We start from the raw sequence: 17,485 nt of genomic DNA on the forward strand, positions 1-17,485 counted from the left end.
CAGCGCACATGGGTAAGCAGGAGTGGGGATTACCCACAGCCTCCACTCGGGACGTAATTAGCTACCAGAGAACTGGGGCAGGGAAACAGCAGTGAGAAAGATAACAAAGGTTTACTTTTTTGCTGCCAGCCAATGCTGACAACATTTTTTTACGTATTAGGGAAATGTCTGCCCATCTTGGTTCTCATAGAACATTGGTGCCATTTCATACAACCAAGGCGGCTCTAGATGGGCAGGACCTACCTTGACAAGGATGCTCCTCGCAAGCCTGCCCCTTGCCCTCAGTTTTGCTTCCCAACTGCAAAGTGAAAACAACAATAAAGTAAGTTAGTGTAGGCACAAGGGCCTTGAAAAGCTCTGCTGGTGCCGACCATCCCCAGCTGCAGCCACTAACAATCTCCACTTGCAGGCTGCACAAAGGGAAGGGACAGGATGAGACCAAGGATTGGTATCAGTTGTGGCTAGCTCCTAGCTGCTCTTAGGTGAGACCATGAGACCCTGCAACCGTCTTCCCAAGCAAAACCCAGCGTTAGCTGTGGGTTTATAGCTCAGGCTGGGTGTAGGTTTAGCCATGATGTCTGTGGAAATGATGGGGTAGGGTTATTAGCGCTCAGTGCCAAAGACTCTGCAGGCTAAGGCCACAGAAAAAGAACCATGCATGTTCACTGGCCAGCCTTACTTAGGTCTGTAGAGAAGAACGTCAGCAAAGATCAGGTCTCTTGCACTCTGGTGAAGTGTCTGGATGCTTCTCTTCAGCTCACCAATCTCCTCCTCCAGGTCCTTAATAATCTGAATGAATGACATTTCTAAGAGTTCTTTACTTTGCAATAGAAGCAGAAATTAAAGTTTTAAAGATTTTGCAAACAGCAGAGCTAGAAAACATCCCTCATGCAAGCAAGGCCTTAACAGGCTCCCTGAAACACCTGCTGGACTGCTCGTCCTCAGGTTGTCCTAACTGTCCACTGGGCTCCAGTGAAAATGGAAGGCAACGTACCCCACTAAGGCAGACAAAATATTCATGAAGGGCAAAGGCTGAGAGTGGCTGGCTCTGGCTGGTTCTTACCCAGCTTGCTCACCTCCCTTTGCCTCAGTATTTCATGTTGCAGACTGTAGTTGTTTATCACCATCTGCTTTGGGCCACCCTGGTGCAGCAACATCTCCTGTGTGGGTGAAGAGAAGAAAATCTTCTGAAGAAACTCCACGCTAACCACCAGGGTGAAGCCCTGATGCTGCCAGATGTCAATGCGGCCATGTCCAGATGCATCACTCATCAAGAAAATGATTTCTGCTCGAACCAGGTTTGGGTTCTAGCTCTAGAAAGAGACTGGTTGTGTTGATCATGGGACAAGACTGAGGAACTCAAGAGATCATTTTCCCAGGGAAAGGTTATTAATATTACTTGGGTAACTTACATTGCCTGTGCTTACAAATTCAGCTGTAAAAGGGCACAGCAGTTCTGCATCATAGCAGGCTGTAAATGGAGTCAGTAATTAATATTTTCTTAGTGCTCTCAAGCTGCTAACGCATGAAAAGTGCTAAGCACATCATGCAAGCTGGAACTGTGCAATAGGAGTTTCTCCTATTTTGGGAAGAATGACAGCAGTCCCTGCTCTGTAGTGCTGCATATAGTTTAATTTCCTCATTAATTTATTACAAACATATGTGTGCTACCACAGCGGTGTCACAGCCAATTAGCAAAGCAGCTACCTAAATAATGTAATAAAACAGGGACCATAAAAGCAGGGTGAATGTTGGGTCACGGTGCACTCGCCTCCATGCGGCAAACCCTCAGGAGTAAGCCTGAGACTGTTTCAACACATCAGACTACAGCAGAAACTCAGAAGTGCTCCTTGTGTACCCTCCCAGCTTGACAAACAGTTCCAGCACAGCATCAGGAGGGGAGCAGCAATGCCCTGTTACTCTCTGGGTGTTGGCTGTGCCATGCTATTGCTAACGGGCAATGTGTGGCAGCCCCTGCCCTGTCTCCCAGCTCCCAGAAACTGATCTCCCTTGCTGGAACATCATGTGAACTCCATAAATCTCCATGACTTTCTGTAATAGCACCTCTTGTTCCGCCCATGCCTTCTCTTCCAGTTCCTCCAAGATGGCCTTCCCCATTTCTTCTGCCTTGTCTGTCTCCTTCTGAGGACAGCAGGAAGCGGTGCACAGAAACAACAGGAGCATTAGGCAAGATAACTACGGTGTTCCTTCATCCCCTGCCCTCTCCTTCCTCCCTGGCAATGCTGCAGGCAGGGAAGGAGAGGTCCCTGCATCTGCTGCTGCTCCTTCAGGTTCTGGATGCTGTGCTGCAGAAAGACTGTCTGGACAGCTTGTTCCAGATGCTGTCCATTGATGTAGGTCCACAGGATGTCCTGGAGAACCTGCACTTTTGATGTGACTTCATCCAGCTGCTGCTGGAGCTCTGACTGAAAATCAAAACAGAAAATCTCAACCCAGGGGTTCCAGAGCTTTGCTTCTTCACTGAGCCAAGGAGTCTGTCCTGCATTTGCCTGAGCCCTTCTTTCTACAGAGATTACACACCCTGAGGGAAGTGGCAATGGCCACCCCGAGTCAGACCACCTTGACCAGATCCTGCCCCAACAGGACGTACGTATGGCTGCCAAGGAGGCGATTCTTCCTATGCCCCTGAGCAGAGGCTGCCACCTGTCACAGGGCTCTCTCCCTCCTGACAGGCTGACAGGAAGATCATCCCCACAGAGCAAACAAGATTAATTTTCAGAAATGGAATTGTTTGACATTCAGAAGATCAACACAGTGTTTTTAACCTAGTAAGATGGAAAGCGAAGGTAATATGATCCTATAGACTGCATTTCACAGTAATGTGAGCAACTCACTTCCCAGATTCTTTTCCACTGTTTTTTCCATTTCCTGGAGCTCTGCCCTTGCTGTATCCAGCTGGTTCTGATTGAAGGTCTGCACCATTGCTTTCACCCTCTGCATGGGGAGAAATCCACTGCTTATTCCACAGAGCTCTGAAACGTCCCCCAGCACCATCCCTGACTGTGCTCTTGGGTGCTGCTGCTTGCATTAGCAGCACAGAGGGATCTGCCGCTGTGGCTGGTGCCAGTTCATGCACAGGAGCTGCTCTAGGAAGCGGGAGCCAGCTGGAGCCAAGGACATCATGGAGGGATGGATTTGGGCCATTACAGGGGTGACTACTGTTGCTTGGGTCAGTTACAGTCAAAGTGCTCTCACAGCTTTAAAGCATGGTCACAAAACAAGAGCAGCTCACAGGATCTTTGGGCACCAGGGAGCTCCCCCCAGGACTGGGGATGCCCCAGTCACACACTGTGCAGTGGAAGGGGCCAGGCAGCGCCTGACCCTTTTGCAGTACTAATGAGTAATGGGAAGTTCTCCATTCTGTTGAATTGGGTCTGTCGGTCAGCCCTAAAGCCTCACCTGAACTACTTCATACTGCTGCAGCAGGCTCCTGGCTTGCTTGGCAGTGCTGTTGTCATTGTGCTGGATGTCCTTGATTAGCTGGTAGTTGGTCTCTGCCAGGTGGGTGCTAAGCTGCCTCAGCTCCTCAATGGTGTTTTTCTTCAGATTAATCAGATTCTACAGGAAATTGTGAATTATAGTGTTGGAGACTCCACCAGTCCACCTGCCCCAAGTTTTCTTACCATCGTCTGCCATCCCCGGGACGTTCCCATCCCAGGGTAAGGCACTCTGACTTCCCCCATACAGTACACCCCTGCTCCCTTGTTCCTTACTACCAGCTGCACGGTCACCATGTTTTACAACCATCTTTCACCTACTAAAAAGCTGTGGTAGTGTCCTCCACCTCAACTCTGCTAGACTGAGTAAATCTGATACCAACAGTCTTTTCTAACAGGTCACATTTCCTAAATCTCATCCCTCCTGCTGCTACAGTCTGGACTCTCTCTTGGTTTCTCTTAATTTTTCTTGATAGACAATATCAAGGATAGATTTCACCAGCATTAAGCAGAGCAGCATAATTACCTCCAGTGTATTAATAAATAAACACATGCCATTTTGCAAGAACAAGTCAGGCTGCTAGAATTTCCTCCATAAAGGCAGCTGGGGTAACTGCATGGATTTGCAACCTGCATCCCAGCACTGGGTATCTGTGGCACGTACTGTGGTAATTTTGATCTCTTCCAAGGTTTTAGCTAGTTCAGCCTTCTGAAGAGCTGATTTCCTCTGAGTAGAACTTCTGTATTTCTCTTGGGATGATGTCTCTGAAGGCAAGGGTGGTTTTCTACTTGGTATAAATGCAACTAGTAAAACAAAAAAATACCCACCCAAAACAAAAAAGAAAAAGGCCTGTGCTTATTTCACAGCCCAGTTTCAACACCTTACATCTAGTCTCTCTTATCATATGTGGCTGAGGGAAATAAATGAACAACTGAGAGACTGAATTCAAACCTTCCACAGCGTCAGCAAAAGCTGCTCACAGTTCCAGCCCAGGAGCCCAGCCTACAGAGCACTCCCTGGCCTTTGCTAGTTCTCCCTCTTTATTCTCAGCATTTCACCTTGGGTAATTTGCTTTTTGTGTTTTTTGCTGAATGTCTCCCTGCAGAAAGCACTGGGTTAATGCAGAAGTGGCACCGGTGGGCCAGGGCAGCAGGGTGGTGTATCAGGGAATCTCTCCCAGCCTGGCTTGTTCTCCCCTTTCTTCTTGTCCTCATCAGTGAGCGGTGGCCAAGTCATCCTGTGGGCTGGAGATTTCCTTTCCTCTGCTTCTGCCTTCTGCCATTTGCTGTAATCCTAAACTCAGCACAACAGTTAGCACAGAAAAGCCGGGGCATCAGAGGAAGTTGGTGAGCAGAGACCTCTCTGAACTGACCCACAGTTCCAGCTCCCCTCCGCAGCTCCTCTGGGGCTCCCAGGTGCCCCTTGACCGGCCTGGAGCAGCCAGTTTCCAGGCCTGGTTGAGAGACACTGCAAGTGTCATAAACCCATGGGAACAGGAGTCTTACTATTCTCTTGAACTCTTCCACAATACTGGGGAGCGGGCCCTGTGCATCCATCTCCAGGCAGGCTCTGGAAGGCAAAAGCATAACGCCACTGAAGCGGCTGAGCCCCACAGTGCTGCCTGTCCCCAGGGATAAGCCCCTGTGGGTCCAAAGTCTGAGCAGAGCCAGGGACACTCCTGGGTTATTGTACCTTAGTGAGCCCCATCGTCACCTACCCCCCCTGCCTCACTGGGGAGCTCCCTAGCTATCCTCTTAGCCCGCCGGCGAGCCCCCCTCCCCACCCCAGGCCCGCCGGGGACTCCTCCTGCCTGTCCCCTACGGGGACACTCCCCGGCCCACTCCTTTGTCCTCCTGGGAGCCCCTCACCCACCCGGGAGCCCACTTCGCCATGGCCCCCCGCCATCCTCCTGCGCCCCGGGGTTCCCCCCGTACCCCACGGCCCCCGCGGATGCCCCGTACCCCGCAGATGCCCCGTTTCCCGGCCCCGTCCCGGTCTCCATGGCGACAGCAGGCGGAGCGGAGCGGGGCCCGCGCCCAGGGAAGAGCGCCCCCTGCCGGATGTGCACGGCAGGAGCCCGGCGGCAGAGGCACGGGTTCGCACCGGGAAGGGATCAGCCGGGAAGGGATCCACGGGGGCGGGATCTGGGTGCCCGGGCCTGGTGGGAGCCGGGCCAGACCGGAGAGCCCTGCGGGACGGGGACTCGGCTGCTGAGGGAGAGCAGAGCCCGCGGCGGTAGCACCGAGCGAGGCCTGGAGAGCCCAGCGCAGGGCGGGCCATGCGCAGCGTGGCGGTGAGCACGGGGCAGCCGCCTCAGGGCCCCGCAGAGCCCTTCCGCGGCACCAGCGTTCCCGGGCTAACGTGCACGCAGCCGGCCCCGCCCGGGGGGCCAGGGGGAATGGCCGGGCAGGTGCACGGTGCCAGGGTCAGACGGTGACAATGGCTCCCCACTGCCTCCGTGCAAGGCCCAGCATGACAGGGAAGCCGCGGTAGAGGGTTGTGTGGTGGTTCCCGGGCAGCGGGGCTCAAGGTGGGTGTGGGCAGAGCCCTGGGGTGCAGGGCAGGCCGCGGGCCGCGGTGCCCAGTGTAGGCGCTAGTGCAGTCTCCGGTGCCAGGCGTGGGCCGTGATGCCCGGCATGGGCCATGGTGCCCACTGTAAGCTGAGGTTCCCAGTGTGGGCCGCGATGCCTGGCAGAATCCCCGTAGCCTGGGCCTGGCCGCGATGCTGGGCATGGGCCGCGGTGCCAGGCGTGGGCCACGGTGCCCGGTGTGGGCCGCGGTGCCCGGTGTGGGCCGCGGTGCCCGGTGTGGCCCTGATGCCTGGTGGAGTCCCCGGTGCCCGGCGTGGGCTGTAGTGCCCGGAGCTGGCAGCGGTGCCCGGTGTGGGCTGAGGTGCCCGGTGTAGCCCGCGATGCTTGGTTGAGTCCCCGGTGCCCGGTGTGGACCGCCGTACCCGGTGTAGGCCGTGCTCGGGCCCCTGTTACCACAGCAACTGGCGGCGGCGGCGCAGCCAATGGGCGCGCGCCCTGCGGCGGGCCCGCGCGCCACGGCGGCAGCCAATGGGCGCGGCCCCTGGCGAGCAGCCCGCGGTCTCCGGGGCAACAGGTCCGCCGCCGCCGCGCCATTGGTGCCGCCCGCAGCCCCGCCGAGGGGGCGGGGTCTGGCTGGAGGGGCGGGGTCTGGCTGGAGGGGCGGGGTCTGGCGGGGCTGCGCCGCGGGGGGTAAGGCCCCACTCGTGGCACCGGCGGGCAGCCCCGTGGGCCGCCGCCCCCCTGACCCGCCGGGAGCCGAGCCCTGCGGAGACGCTGCTGGGTCGGGGAGCGGCGGACACACATACACAGGCGCGTCCACGAAGCATCGGCCTTCCCAGGGCGCAGGGGGCCGAGCGCTGCAAGCCCCACCGGGGATCGCGGGGGCTGTCCCTGGGCCAGGGATCTGCCGAGGGTACTGGGGGCAGTGGGGGCCCGGTGAACCGGCGGGGCCGGGCACCGGGAGCAGCGTCCCGGGGGGATGCTCAGTGTCCGGGAGCGTGGAGCCGTGCCCGGGCCGGGGTGCAGCTCCCAGGGGGCCGCGAGGCGTGTGGGGGCTCCCGGGGGTGCCCACGTGCGGGTCTAGGGGGCACCGGGGTGGCCACACAGGGGGAGCAGCGGATACCGGCAGGGTTTGGGAGCATCCCCGAGTGGGTACCGGAGGGCACGGAGGAGTCCCGAGGGGCCCCGGCCGGGGTACTGGGACGCTGGTGAAGGTACCGAGGGGTGCTGTGCTGCTCGGGTGAGGGCATCGGCGGCTACCGGGGTGCCGCGGCGGCGGTACCGGGGGGGTACCGGGGCGTGCCGCCCTGCCATTCTCTCCAGCAACCCTTCTCCGGAGGGCGCCCATTGGCGGAGCTGGATATTCCCCCCCGCCCCGCGGCCAATGGGCCGGGGGGGGCGGTGCCTCCCATTGACAGAACCGGCGCGGCGGTGTTTACCGGGGGCGGCGCGGGGGCGGAGCGGCGGCGCCTATAAGAGCGGCACCGGGGGGCGTGCGGCTCCTGGGCTGCCCGCGCCGCCCCCGCGCACCCCCCGACCCGGACCCGCCGCAGCATCCCCGCATCCCCCGCCACCGGAGCAGCCACCGACTTCACTGGGGAAGCATCCCCGGGGCGGCGCGGAGCCCCCGCGGCGTGCAGCATCCCTGGGCCGGTACAGAGCATCCCCGAGCGAGCGCGGAGCATCCCCGGACCAGAGCGCTGCGGAGCATCCCGGAGGCGGAGGCCACAGGGCCGGCTCGGGGTCCCTCCGGAGCATCGCAGCGGCCGCCGCTCCGGCGGAGCCGCCCCCGCCGTGCGCCCCCAGGCCCCGGCGCGGCCCCCTGCGCCCCGCCCCGCCGCCGCCGCCCGCTCCGCACAATGGGGGCGGCGCGGCGCGGCGCGTAGCGGCGGGCGGGGAGGCGGCGGCGGCGGCGGGCGGGGAGGAGGAGGAGGAGGAGGAGGAGGAAGAGGAGGAGGCGGTGTGGTCCCGGGCCCCGGCATGGTGCAGCGCGGCACACGGGGCCGGGGCGTGGAGGCTCGGCGGGAGCCCTGCGCCCCGCTGCCCACCCGCGACGCTGAACCCGCCTGGTGCAAGACGCCGAGCGGGCACATCAAGCGGCCCATGAACGCCTTCATGGTGTGGTCGCAGCACGAGCGCCGCAAGATCATGGACCAGTGGCCCGACATGCACAACGCCGAGATCTCCAAGCGCCTGGGCCGGCGTTGGCAGCTCCTCCACGATTCTGAGAAGATCCCCTTTGTCAAGGAGGCTGAGCGCCTGCGTCTCAAGCACATGGCCGACTACCCCGACTACAAGTACCGGCCTCGGAAAAAGGGCAAGGTGGGCACCGGCACGTCCCGTCCGCGGCTCCCGGTGAAGATCAAGCCCTCCGTGCTGGGCCGTGTCTCTGCCAGCCGCCGGCAGCCAGCCAAGCCGCCCGACGCCTCCCAGAAGCCCATGCCAGAGGTGCCCACTGAGGACCGCACCGTGGCACCCGGCACAGCCACCTGGCACCTGGCACCCAGCGGGGAGCATGGCCCCCAGGAGCCCCCTGCATCCCCAAGCCCCACTGCCACCTGCCCTGAGCCGGGGAGGTCACCGGAGAGTGAGTCCCCCTCTCCCATGTCAGCCGGGTCTCCTCCCTCCTCCTTCAGCTCCTCTGATGAGGAGCTGGAGGAAGAGCTGCTGGGGGTCCTGCCGGGGCGCGCCCCCACCAGCACTGCTTGCGGTGCCCTGGACTGGTCCGTCTTCGACAAGGACCACGACCTCTTCCCGCGGGGAGGCTCCTCGCACTTCGAGTTCCCGGACTATTGCACGCCTGAGGTGACGGAGATGATAGCGGGGGACTGGCTCATGTCCAGCATCTCAGACTTGGTCTTTACCTACTGAGTCCCGTGCTCTGCAGGTAATGCTCTTTTTTTTTTTTTTTTTTTTTTCCCCCCGCCCCCACAATCAGGTCATAGAAAAAAAAAACCACAAAAAAAACCACCCACAAAAAAAAAAAAGAATCGAAACCAGCTGTTTACATGCAGGAATCAGGTATTTTGCCTTGAAGCCGCTGGAAGGCAGAGCTCCCTGCTCACCCTACCCCCCCCCCGGCACACACCCACTCCTTGTCTGTCTGTCTGGCTCTCGCCTCGTGGCCGTGGGATGCGTGGCTGACCGCCGCGGTTATTTGCCCGTGAAATGCAAACATCTCATCGGGTTTTCGTTGTCAGTGCCTGGCCCCTTCTCCCCGTGGCTCTGGCCGTGGCGGTGCTGCTGGCCATGGCTGCTCCCAGCTGCTCCCATCCCTGCCAGCGCTGCCCAGTGCTCCCTCCCGCTTGCTGGGCAGCCAGAGCACCCACACCGGCCCCAGCTCTTGGTGCCCATCCCGCCCGATTCCTTTGGGAATGGCCAATTCCTTTTGCTTTTTGACTGCATTTAAAGCACAGTTTCAATTTTTTCCTCTTCCCTGTTGTTGCAGCCCTTGGGGAGGGATGTGGAGCCATGCCTCCCTGCCCAACGCCCCATTTCGTCGGGGTCCCCAGCTTTGCGGGGTTGGTGTCCCACAGGATCAGCTCTTTCCCTGTGGCGCGCGCTCCCCACTGCTCACTTTGGGAAGAGCGAAGTTGCACACACGTGATCCGCACGTGGACGTGGGAGGCTGTGTTTTGCCTCTCGCCAGGCGGTTGTGCAGAAGGGGCTGTGCCGTGGGGGGAGTCCGTGCCCGGAGCCACCCCAAACCCCGGTGGGGATGAGCCCTTCCCGAAGCAGCCAGCCCCCATTTTAGCCTTGGACCGGGTGCCCGTGCAGGACCCACTCTGGGCTGGCTCGCTTTGGCCAGTGGAACCAGGTCCCACCGTGCCCGGCTGTGGCAGGCGATGGTGGCGGGGAGCAGGAGGGCAGGGATACTGCGGGAAATCTGCCTTAAGCAACCACCCGGATGGGGCTGAGAGCAGCGGCAGCGATGCCGGTGAGTGCATGGGGTGTGGGTGATGCTCTGGCACGGTCCTCCATGCATCGCCGTGCCATGCCCCGCTGCCAGCTTCACCAAGAGCAGGGCATCCCGGCAGAGTGCTGCCAAGGAGATTCCCGGCAGGAAAGGTCCAGCCGCAGCAGCTGCTCCAGCTGGCTTTTTCTTTGCTTTTCCTAATGGCTTCTTCCTGCAACGAGCCACCTCCTCCGGAGCCAGGGAGCACGTGGCCGCAGTGCTGGCTCGGCGGTCATGGGCTGCAGTTGTGGGGCAGGGGCTGCGCTCAGGTACGGCTGTGCTGTGGGGGGTGCCGGTGGGGACCCCCACCACCCCGGGCTGCCAGCCCTATGGCCATGGCCGGGGCTGGCAGCACCTGAAGGAGCCGTCCTGGGCTCATCAGGGACTGCTGCTTGAAGCACCCTCTGACGTTTACCCTGGCCCCGATTCTCCAAGAGCTCTGGGTGTGCACAAGCCCCTCTGGCCCTTTCTGGGAAGTGGGGTGCTGGGGGCAGCGGGGCACCTGCTCCCTGGGGCTCTGCCTCCCCGATTTGGGGCTGCCGGTTCTGCTGGTCACAGGCGGCCCCGTGCCTGTCCGTTGCTGTGGGACTGGATGGAGCTGTGACCTGGGGAAGAGCACCCCCCACACCGGGTCCTGGCACCCCCCCAGTATGGCTCAGAGCTGGGACCTGCCTGGCCTCACTGCCGGAGGTGCCAGTGGCCCTGGCTCAGCCGTAGGGAAAGGCACTGTGATGCCGGGAGAGGTGTGTCCCCGGGCTCTTTGCAGGGATGCTCGGTGTCCCCCATCCCCATCCCGGGTGGCCTTGGGGTCCCCGCCAGGCACCCCCCTGACGGCCAGCCATCAGCATTGTAGATGTGTCGGTGTGTAGCGGTAGCTGTACGTGTGTGTGTCGGCATTGCGTTAGCCATGGTGTTTCAGTAGCCCCGGTGCGGGTGCCAGCCTGTGCAGGCAGGTGGGCATCACGCATCAGACACGTGTCCCCCGTATAGAGCGCGACCCTGTCCCTGCCCCCCCGGCCGTTCCCCACCGGACCCAGTCCCACCCAAGGTGGAAAAGCCAAATAAGCACCAGGCCAGCCGCAATGCTGGCAGCCTGCTCCTGCCTTGCCGCCGCCCTGGGGGGGGGATCTGCCTTCCCACTCCCCGGGGAGCCCTGTGCCAGGAGCACCCCAAGCCCCCTGCCATGTGTGAGCTGGGGTTGGGGTTCCCATGGGCTCCCGTGGCCCCGGGGCTCTCTGATGCGCACAGATGTTGCTCAGCACCTCGGTGCCTTCTTGGGGTGCGCGGCTGCCCTGTGCCATGGCCAGGGGCGCTTGGGAAAGGTGCCGAGGCCACAGGTCACCTCTCCATCCCCATCTGTGGGGAAGCCAAAGCCCCCAGGTATCAGCAGGGCCTGAAGCCGTAGCGAGGGTCCCACATCAGACATGTGCTCTGCCGGTCCTACAGCTTGGGACTGCATCCCCTGTTCCCAGCGGGGACAGGGGTGGCCCAGGGTCTCTGCAGTCCCCTGCATGCTGTGCATCGCCTGTGGGCTGGGTCACTCCCTCCACGGACTGTCAGGTGAAACTTTTCCTCAGGAGCAGGTTCTGGGTCAGCACCAGAACCAGAGCCAGAGCCGGGCCCCCCCCCCAGCCCTGGCCGCAAGCACAACACCATCCGCTTCGTCCCTGTCCCCATCTGCGTCCCCTTCCTGCCTCCTCCTCGAGACTCGCTGGGTGTGTTTGTCAGGGGAGAACCGTTGTGGACAGTGGTGGATTTTCTGTGCTGTGTGGTTGTAGTTCTTAGAGACCCCCCCAGCGTGCAGACCCCTCCTGCTGCGCCCCTGCCTCCCCGCTGCCCGGTGCTGGCTGGCATGCGTGTGCGAGCGTGTGTGCGTGCGCGTGTGACATCCCGTCATCACTAGAGACAAAGCGAATAATAATAATAATAATAAATTAATAATAAAAATAAACCAAACCTCTCTCAGGAAGAAGCCGCCCCGGCGGCGGCCAAGCGGGCCGGGGGCCCCGGGAGCCGGCGGGGCCCCGGCGCAGCCTGCGGACGGGCACCAGCGCTCGGGGTCACCTTTGTAGTGTTGTGTTAGTGAAGGGTTCCTGTATCTGTCGTCTTGGAGAAATAGGCTTTTAGCCGAGGCACAGCCCCAGCCGCGGCCCGTTCCGGAGGGGTGTGACGCAGCTGGCTCCGGTGCTGCAGAAACTCGGCTAACGGTTATCCTGACTGTTGTGATTATGGAATAAAGTGTGTTGGTCTGCTCCCTATGGCTCTGGCTCCTCCTGCACCGCCTCGCTCCTTCCAGGGGGGGTGTGGATCTCCAAGGGTGATGGGGGTGCCCAGGGGAATGTGGGGTCCCAGTGAGATGTGGCATTCCCAGGGCGATGCAGGGTCCCAGGGAGATGGGGATCCCCAGGGGGATGTGGGGTCCAAGGGAGATGTGGTATTCCCAGGAGGATGTTGGTCCCCAGTCCTGAGCATCCAGTTCCCAGCCACGTCAGCTCCCACCCTGGTCCCGCACTGACCATCCCCTGAGGAGGGCTGGATGTTCCCAGGAAGCCATGCCACGCTGCTGGGGGGTGTGAGCCTGCACCTCTGTGTGTGTGTGCGTGCACATGTATGTGCATCTCCTTGCATGTGTGCAAGCAGCTGTGTGGTGTGCAGTGCACATTGTATGCAGGCTGGACACATACACCGGGTGTGCATGGGGTGTGTGGCTGCACAGCATGTGTTGGCGTGTGTGCACATGCATGCACTGTGCAGTGTGTGCTCTGTGTGTGCCTGTGCATGCGTGTGCTCCCTGTGTGCCTCTGCATGTGTGCTCCCTGTGTGCCTCTGCATGTGTGCTCCATGTGTGCCTGTGCATGCGTGTGCTCCCTGTGTGCCTCTGCATGTGTGCTCCATGTGTGCCTGTGCATGCGTGTGCTCCCTGTGTGCCTCTGCATGTGTGTGCTTCATGTGTAGGTGCCTGTGCATGCATGTGCTCCCTGTTTGCCTCTGCATGTGTGCTCCATGTGTGCCTGTGCATGCGTGTGCTCCCTGTGTGCCTCTGCATGTGTGTGCTTCATGTGTAGGTGCCTGTGCATGCATGTGCTCCCTGTTTGCCTCTGCATGTGTGCGCTGTACCTGCTCTCTGCATGCGCAGCCCCAGCGGCTCCCCCCGCGGGGAAAGGCCAGGGGGGCTGGGGTGTTAATCCAGCCCCGCAGGAGGGCTCAGGGGGGGGGTGAGGGGGGGTGGGCTACGGGGGGGGCATGCGCCACTTGCGTCACACACACCCCCACCTGCAGCTGTTGCCACGGCAACAAGGGGAGCCCAGAGCATCCCCGGGTACCAGCCCTTCCCAGCTGTCCCCGGGGGTGGGGATGGCTGTGCTGAGTGACACCCCCCAGCCCCATGGGAGCCCAGGGCTGCACCCGCTCTGGGACAGCACCCAGCGTGGACCTGCAGTCCCCGAAGCCGCGGGGGCAGTGATGCTCTGGTGCCGGCTGAGGGCAGCCCCCGGCCACAGCAGCAGGCTCCTGCCCGGGGCCACGGCCTGGAGCAGGGAGGCCCGTGGGGCTGGCCCAGCCATGGCCCCGGCTCGCTGGCCACCGCCGCTGCCCCCCTGACCTCGCCATGGGCTGGTGCTCGGTGCCCGGCGCCGTGCCCATGCTGCGGCCAGCCCAGCTCTGTTCCACGCGTGGCGGCTGCCGGCACCGTATCACCAGCTCCACAGGCAGAGCCAGGGACCCCCACTGTCCCCCACCCCGCCCCAGCACAGCCCCCCCTCCCCTCCCCACCTCTGGACGGGCAGTGGTGGGGCTGTGTGGGAGCTGGGGCCTGGCTGCCCACCCATGGGCAGTGCCATGGGATCCCTCCCGGACAGAAGGACAGTAGAGGGACCGCTGTTGGTGACAGCACTGGAACGGGGAAGGATGTGCTAAGGCCTCTGCCCCCCACCCCGCGCCCCCGAGGTAAGTGGGGAGTAGGTAGGGCTGGGGTGTGGCCAGGGCTGAGCCTGTGTGGGGGGACACAGGGGGTACGGCGTGGGGGCAGCCCAGGGAAGGAGAGGGATGGGCATCACTGGGGTGGTCCCCAGGATGAGCCCCCCCTCCAAAGGCTGGTAGCACCAGGCAGGCTGGGCCCTCCCAGACCCCTGCATGCAAGAAGGGCCCTGCTGCTGTGTGGGGACAGAGGGACAAACACGTCCCCGGTTCTGGGGACACCCAGGCTGGGGCTGTGCAGGAGGACAGCCAGTCCCGTGGGCAGTGTCCCCCTGCGAGGCCTCTCCAGTGCAGGGCTTTGTTCAGCGCTGCGGCCGGCACCGAAAGGGTCCCAGTCCCCCCCCGCCCCCCCCCGCCCCTCTCCTGCGGGCTGACAGCCCTGAACACATCCCCATGCACACGCACACACGCACACACACACGCACGCACGCACACACACACGTGCACACACATGCCCACGCACACACACATGTGCATACACACACATGCACGCACACACACATGCACACGCACACACACATGTGCACACACACGCACACACACATGCACGCACACACACACGTGCACCCACATGCAAACGCCAGGCTGCGGGGCACCCTGGCGAGGGCTGAGCAGGCAGTTCCCATGGCAATGCCCCATCCCCCGGGAGGGGACGCGGTGGTCCTGTCCCTGCAGTACGGTGGCTGTGTCCCCGTGTCCCCGGAAGGCAGCGGCTCCTTGGCCACCCCAAGGGTGGCTGCGTCCCTCCCTGCCACCGCTCCTCCTTCCCACCGCCGCCGATTGGGCGGCTGCCGGTGGCCTGATGTCGAGCCTCATCCTGCCAACGCGGCAACGGGGGCCATGCTGGGGCTGTGCCGGGTCTGGAGGCGGCCCAGGACGGGCAGTTCCCCGCAGTGCAAGGCAGGGGGTCCCCTCCTCCATCCCATATGCAAGCCCCACCGGGATACGGGCAGTGATGTGCTCAGTCACCCTGAGGATGTGGCCTTGGCCTCACTGCCCCAGCCAGGTCCTAGTGCCAAGACAGAACCTTGTGAGTGGGTGGGGGGCAGCTCCTGGGATCCCTCTTTGTGCTCCCCAACACAAGCAATGACCTCTGCATTGGGGCATGCAGCCAGTACCGGTGCCCTGTCCCCCATGTGCACCTCGGCGCCAGGGCAGGAGCCCCTGTGGGTGCTGCTGCAGGAGGGGGGTGGCTGTGGGTCCCTGGGTCCTGCCACCCTCCCCATAGCCTGGACCACTCCCCCTGTGCCCCACAGGCCTGATGCCCACCTGTGAGCTGGACTGCAGTTGCGGCCGCGGGCCCAGCGTGGCGCAGGGGAAGTGGTATGGGGTCCATTCCTACCTCCACCTCTTCTATGAGGACTGTACCGGGGCCAGGTCCAGTGAAGACTGGGACAAGGATGGGTCCTGACCCCCGGAGCCTGGCCCCCCCCTCATCTGGAAGGTAAGAGACCCCAGAACCCTTCCTCCTGCCTCCTCCTGCCCACATCCTGCGTGGGGTGCATCCCACCATGGCATTTGGGTGGCCCTGTCCCCAGGTGAGCTTCTTCACAGGGACCTTGCTCCTGCTTGTGGGGGCTGCCATGCTGGCTGCTGGCTCCCTGGTGCCCCCAAAGCTGGAGGGGATCATGGTGGAGGAGTTTGTGGTGCTAGATGTGCAGGTGGTGCGGTACAACCACGCACTGGGGATGTGCTGGCTGGTGGGCATGGTGCTGTGCGCGATGGCTGGGGCGCTGGGAGCCATTGGGCTCCTCTCTTGTGCGCTGGCCCCACGCTGCCCCCAGGAAGAGGAACAGCAGCTCTCACCCATCCTGTGGGGCAGCCCCCCGCCACATGTGGTCCCCTGCCGCCCAGTGGGGACAGCGATGCCCTTTGACACCTCCTGCTTTTACGGCATCCAGCCCCGGCCCAGCACCTGGGGCCAGGGGTGTGATGGGTGATGGCCGGCATGGGGCCAAGCTGTGCTGCACCCTGGAACCAGCTGGATCACCTGGAGCTGGTTTGTGGCCAGCACTACAGGACATCTGGCTCAGTCCTGGCATGGCCACCATGTCCTGCCATCCCCTGGCCCTGCGGCCCCTGCACCCCGGCTTCCGCAGAGCAGTAAAAGGTGCCAAGAAATCACTTTGCTGGTGGCTCAATGGCTGTTGCTGTGTCTGTGTCCAAACCCCCGTGAGCACCAGGTTATGTGTGACGGCCACCGCCTGCCCCCACCGCCAGCAGCACCTCGTTCAGTTTGGTGTGGAACGGGATCAGAACCTGGGAATGAAACCATTTGGCCCAGTTTCACTGCTGGAGGCTGCTGAGGCTGCTGCTGGTGGCTGCCAGTACAGTGGTGGGCACCCACCCTGGGGACACGGTGTGTGGGGGCACATGCAGCAGTGTGCCCTTTCCTGCCAGCCTGGTGCAGGCCTGCGCACCACCTGCCTTGGCCACTGCCACCTCAGCTCCCTGGGACACCCCTGCACACCAGGGTGCTGCTGTGTCTCAGCAGGAGGGTCCTCGTCACACAGCCCCACCGTGCTTGGGGACCAGCATCACTCTGGGGGCAAAGACCACCATCACTGCTGCTCAACCGGGTGCTGTCAGGCCCCTGTCCCACGTCTCCCTGAGGCCAGGACCCACCAGGGCCTTGTATCACCCCACAGGAACGTTGCAACACACACACATAATGCACTCCTGGCACATGTGGCCCTGGGGGCACCCACCCCTGCTGGCAGCGGGCACCATGGGGGTGCCAGGGCCCCAGACTCTGCCTCTCATTCCCCTGGCTTGGCCCTCTGTCCTCAAGGAAGCCGAGCTGCTCCTGCAGACCGGCATGGCTGGTGGCCTGGCATGCTGGCATGTCTCCATGCTGCCTCTCGCAGCATCAGGGTGAGAGCACGTCCATGCCGCAGCAGTGACCTGGCTGGTGGCACACGGCTGCTCCAATAACCCTGCGCTGGAGGACCTGGTCACCCTGGGCAGGCTTGGGTGCAGCAGCAGCCATCCCCTCAGCTGGGGACCAGGGTGGGAGGGCGAGGCGAGGATGGGGAGTGGGAGAGGGGCCCATCTCCATGCCCTTGTGAGGTGCTGATGCTGGTCATGCAGGGGGACGTGGCGGGGCAGGGAGGCAAGCAGGGCAGCTGGGATCTTGCACTTGGGCTCACAGCAGCACCAGCCACAGCAGGGAGGGACAGGATGTGACAGGAGCGGGTGGCCACCCAGCGCGGCCCAGATCCAGCCTGGAGGAGGTGGCTGGCGAAGCCCCAGGACAGCCCTGAGCCAGTGAGGCCAAAGCCCCTGCACCCCCAGCCCCATGCGCCACCCCCGTGCCCCCCAGCCACTGGTCCCAGTGGATCGGGCCCCACGTCCTGCTGGAGCTGCACTGTGCATGGATCCACCGAGGCCAAGGACAGCTGCCAGGTACGGGCACCGCGGGCAACCACTCCTTGACAGGGACAGGGAGGAAGAGCTGCAGTTAAGTGCCTGGAGGTGCTGGTGAGCAGGAGAGGAAGAGGAGGGCGCCAGGGCCGGGAGTGGAGGTGCCCAGGAGCACAGCTGGAGGCTGCAGCAGGGCGAGGCC

At 62.3% G+C, this 17,485-nt stretch overlaps 3 protein-coding genes across 3 annotated transcripts; 2 read left to right on the plus strand and 1 right to left on the minus strand.

Annotated features, from left to right (window-relative positions):
• Positions 1–541: 541 nt before the first annotated feature.
• C10H20orf96 (chromosome 10 C20orf96 homolog) lies at positions 542–5,461 on the minus strand. Its single transcript, XM_037402661.1, is given in 11 exon segments — positions 542–789; positions 866–872; positions 1,006–1,160; positions 2,032–2,140; positions 2,272–2,422; positions 2,856–2,955; positions 3,421–3,579; positions 4,123–4,262; positions 4,641–4,752; positions 4,965–5,028; positions 5,394–5,461. Coding segments are annotated over 11 exon segments (1,179 nt in total). The 3' UTR covers positions 542–675.
• Positions 5,462–7,932: 2,471 nt separating this feature from the next.
• Positions 7,933–12,191, plus strand: SOX12 (SRY-box transcription factor 12). Its single transcript, XM_037403400.1, has one exon. It carries the CDS (start codon positions 7,971–7,973, stop codon positions 8,859–8,861), a length of 891 nt encoding a protein of 296 aa, XP_037259297.1. The 5' UTR covers positions 7,933–7,970; the 3' UTR covers positions 8,862–12,191.
• Positions 9,922–15,860, plus strand: NRSN2 (neurensin 2). The gene is given in 3 exon segments (XM_037402662.1): positions 9,922–9,927; positions 15,149–15,364; positions 15,459–15,860. Coding segments are annotated over 3 exon segments (624 nt in total).
• Positions 15,861–17,485: the final 1,625 nt, after the last annotated feature.

Source organism: Falco rusticolus, chromosome 10 (genome assembly GCF_015220075.1).
Source record: "Falco rusticolus isolate bFalRus1 chromosome 10, bFalRus1.pri, whole genome shotgun sequence".
NCBI lineage: Eukaryota > Metazoa > Chordata > Aves > Falconiformes > Falconidae > Falco > Falco rusticolus.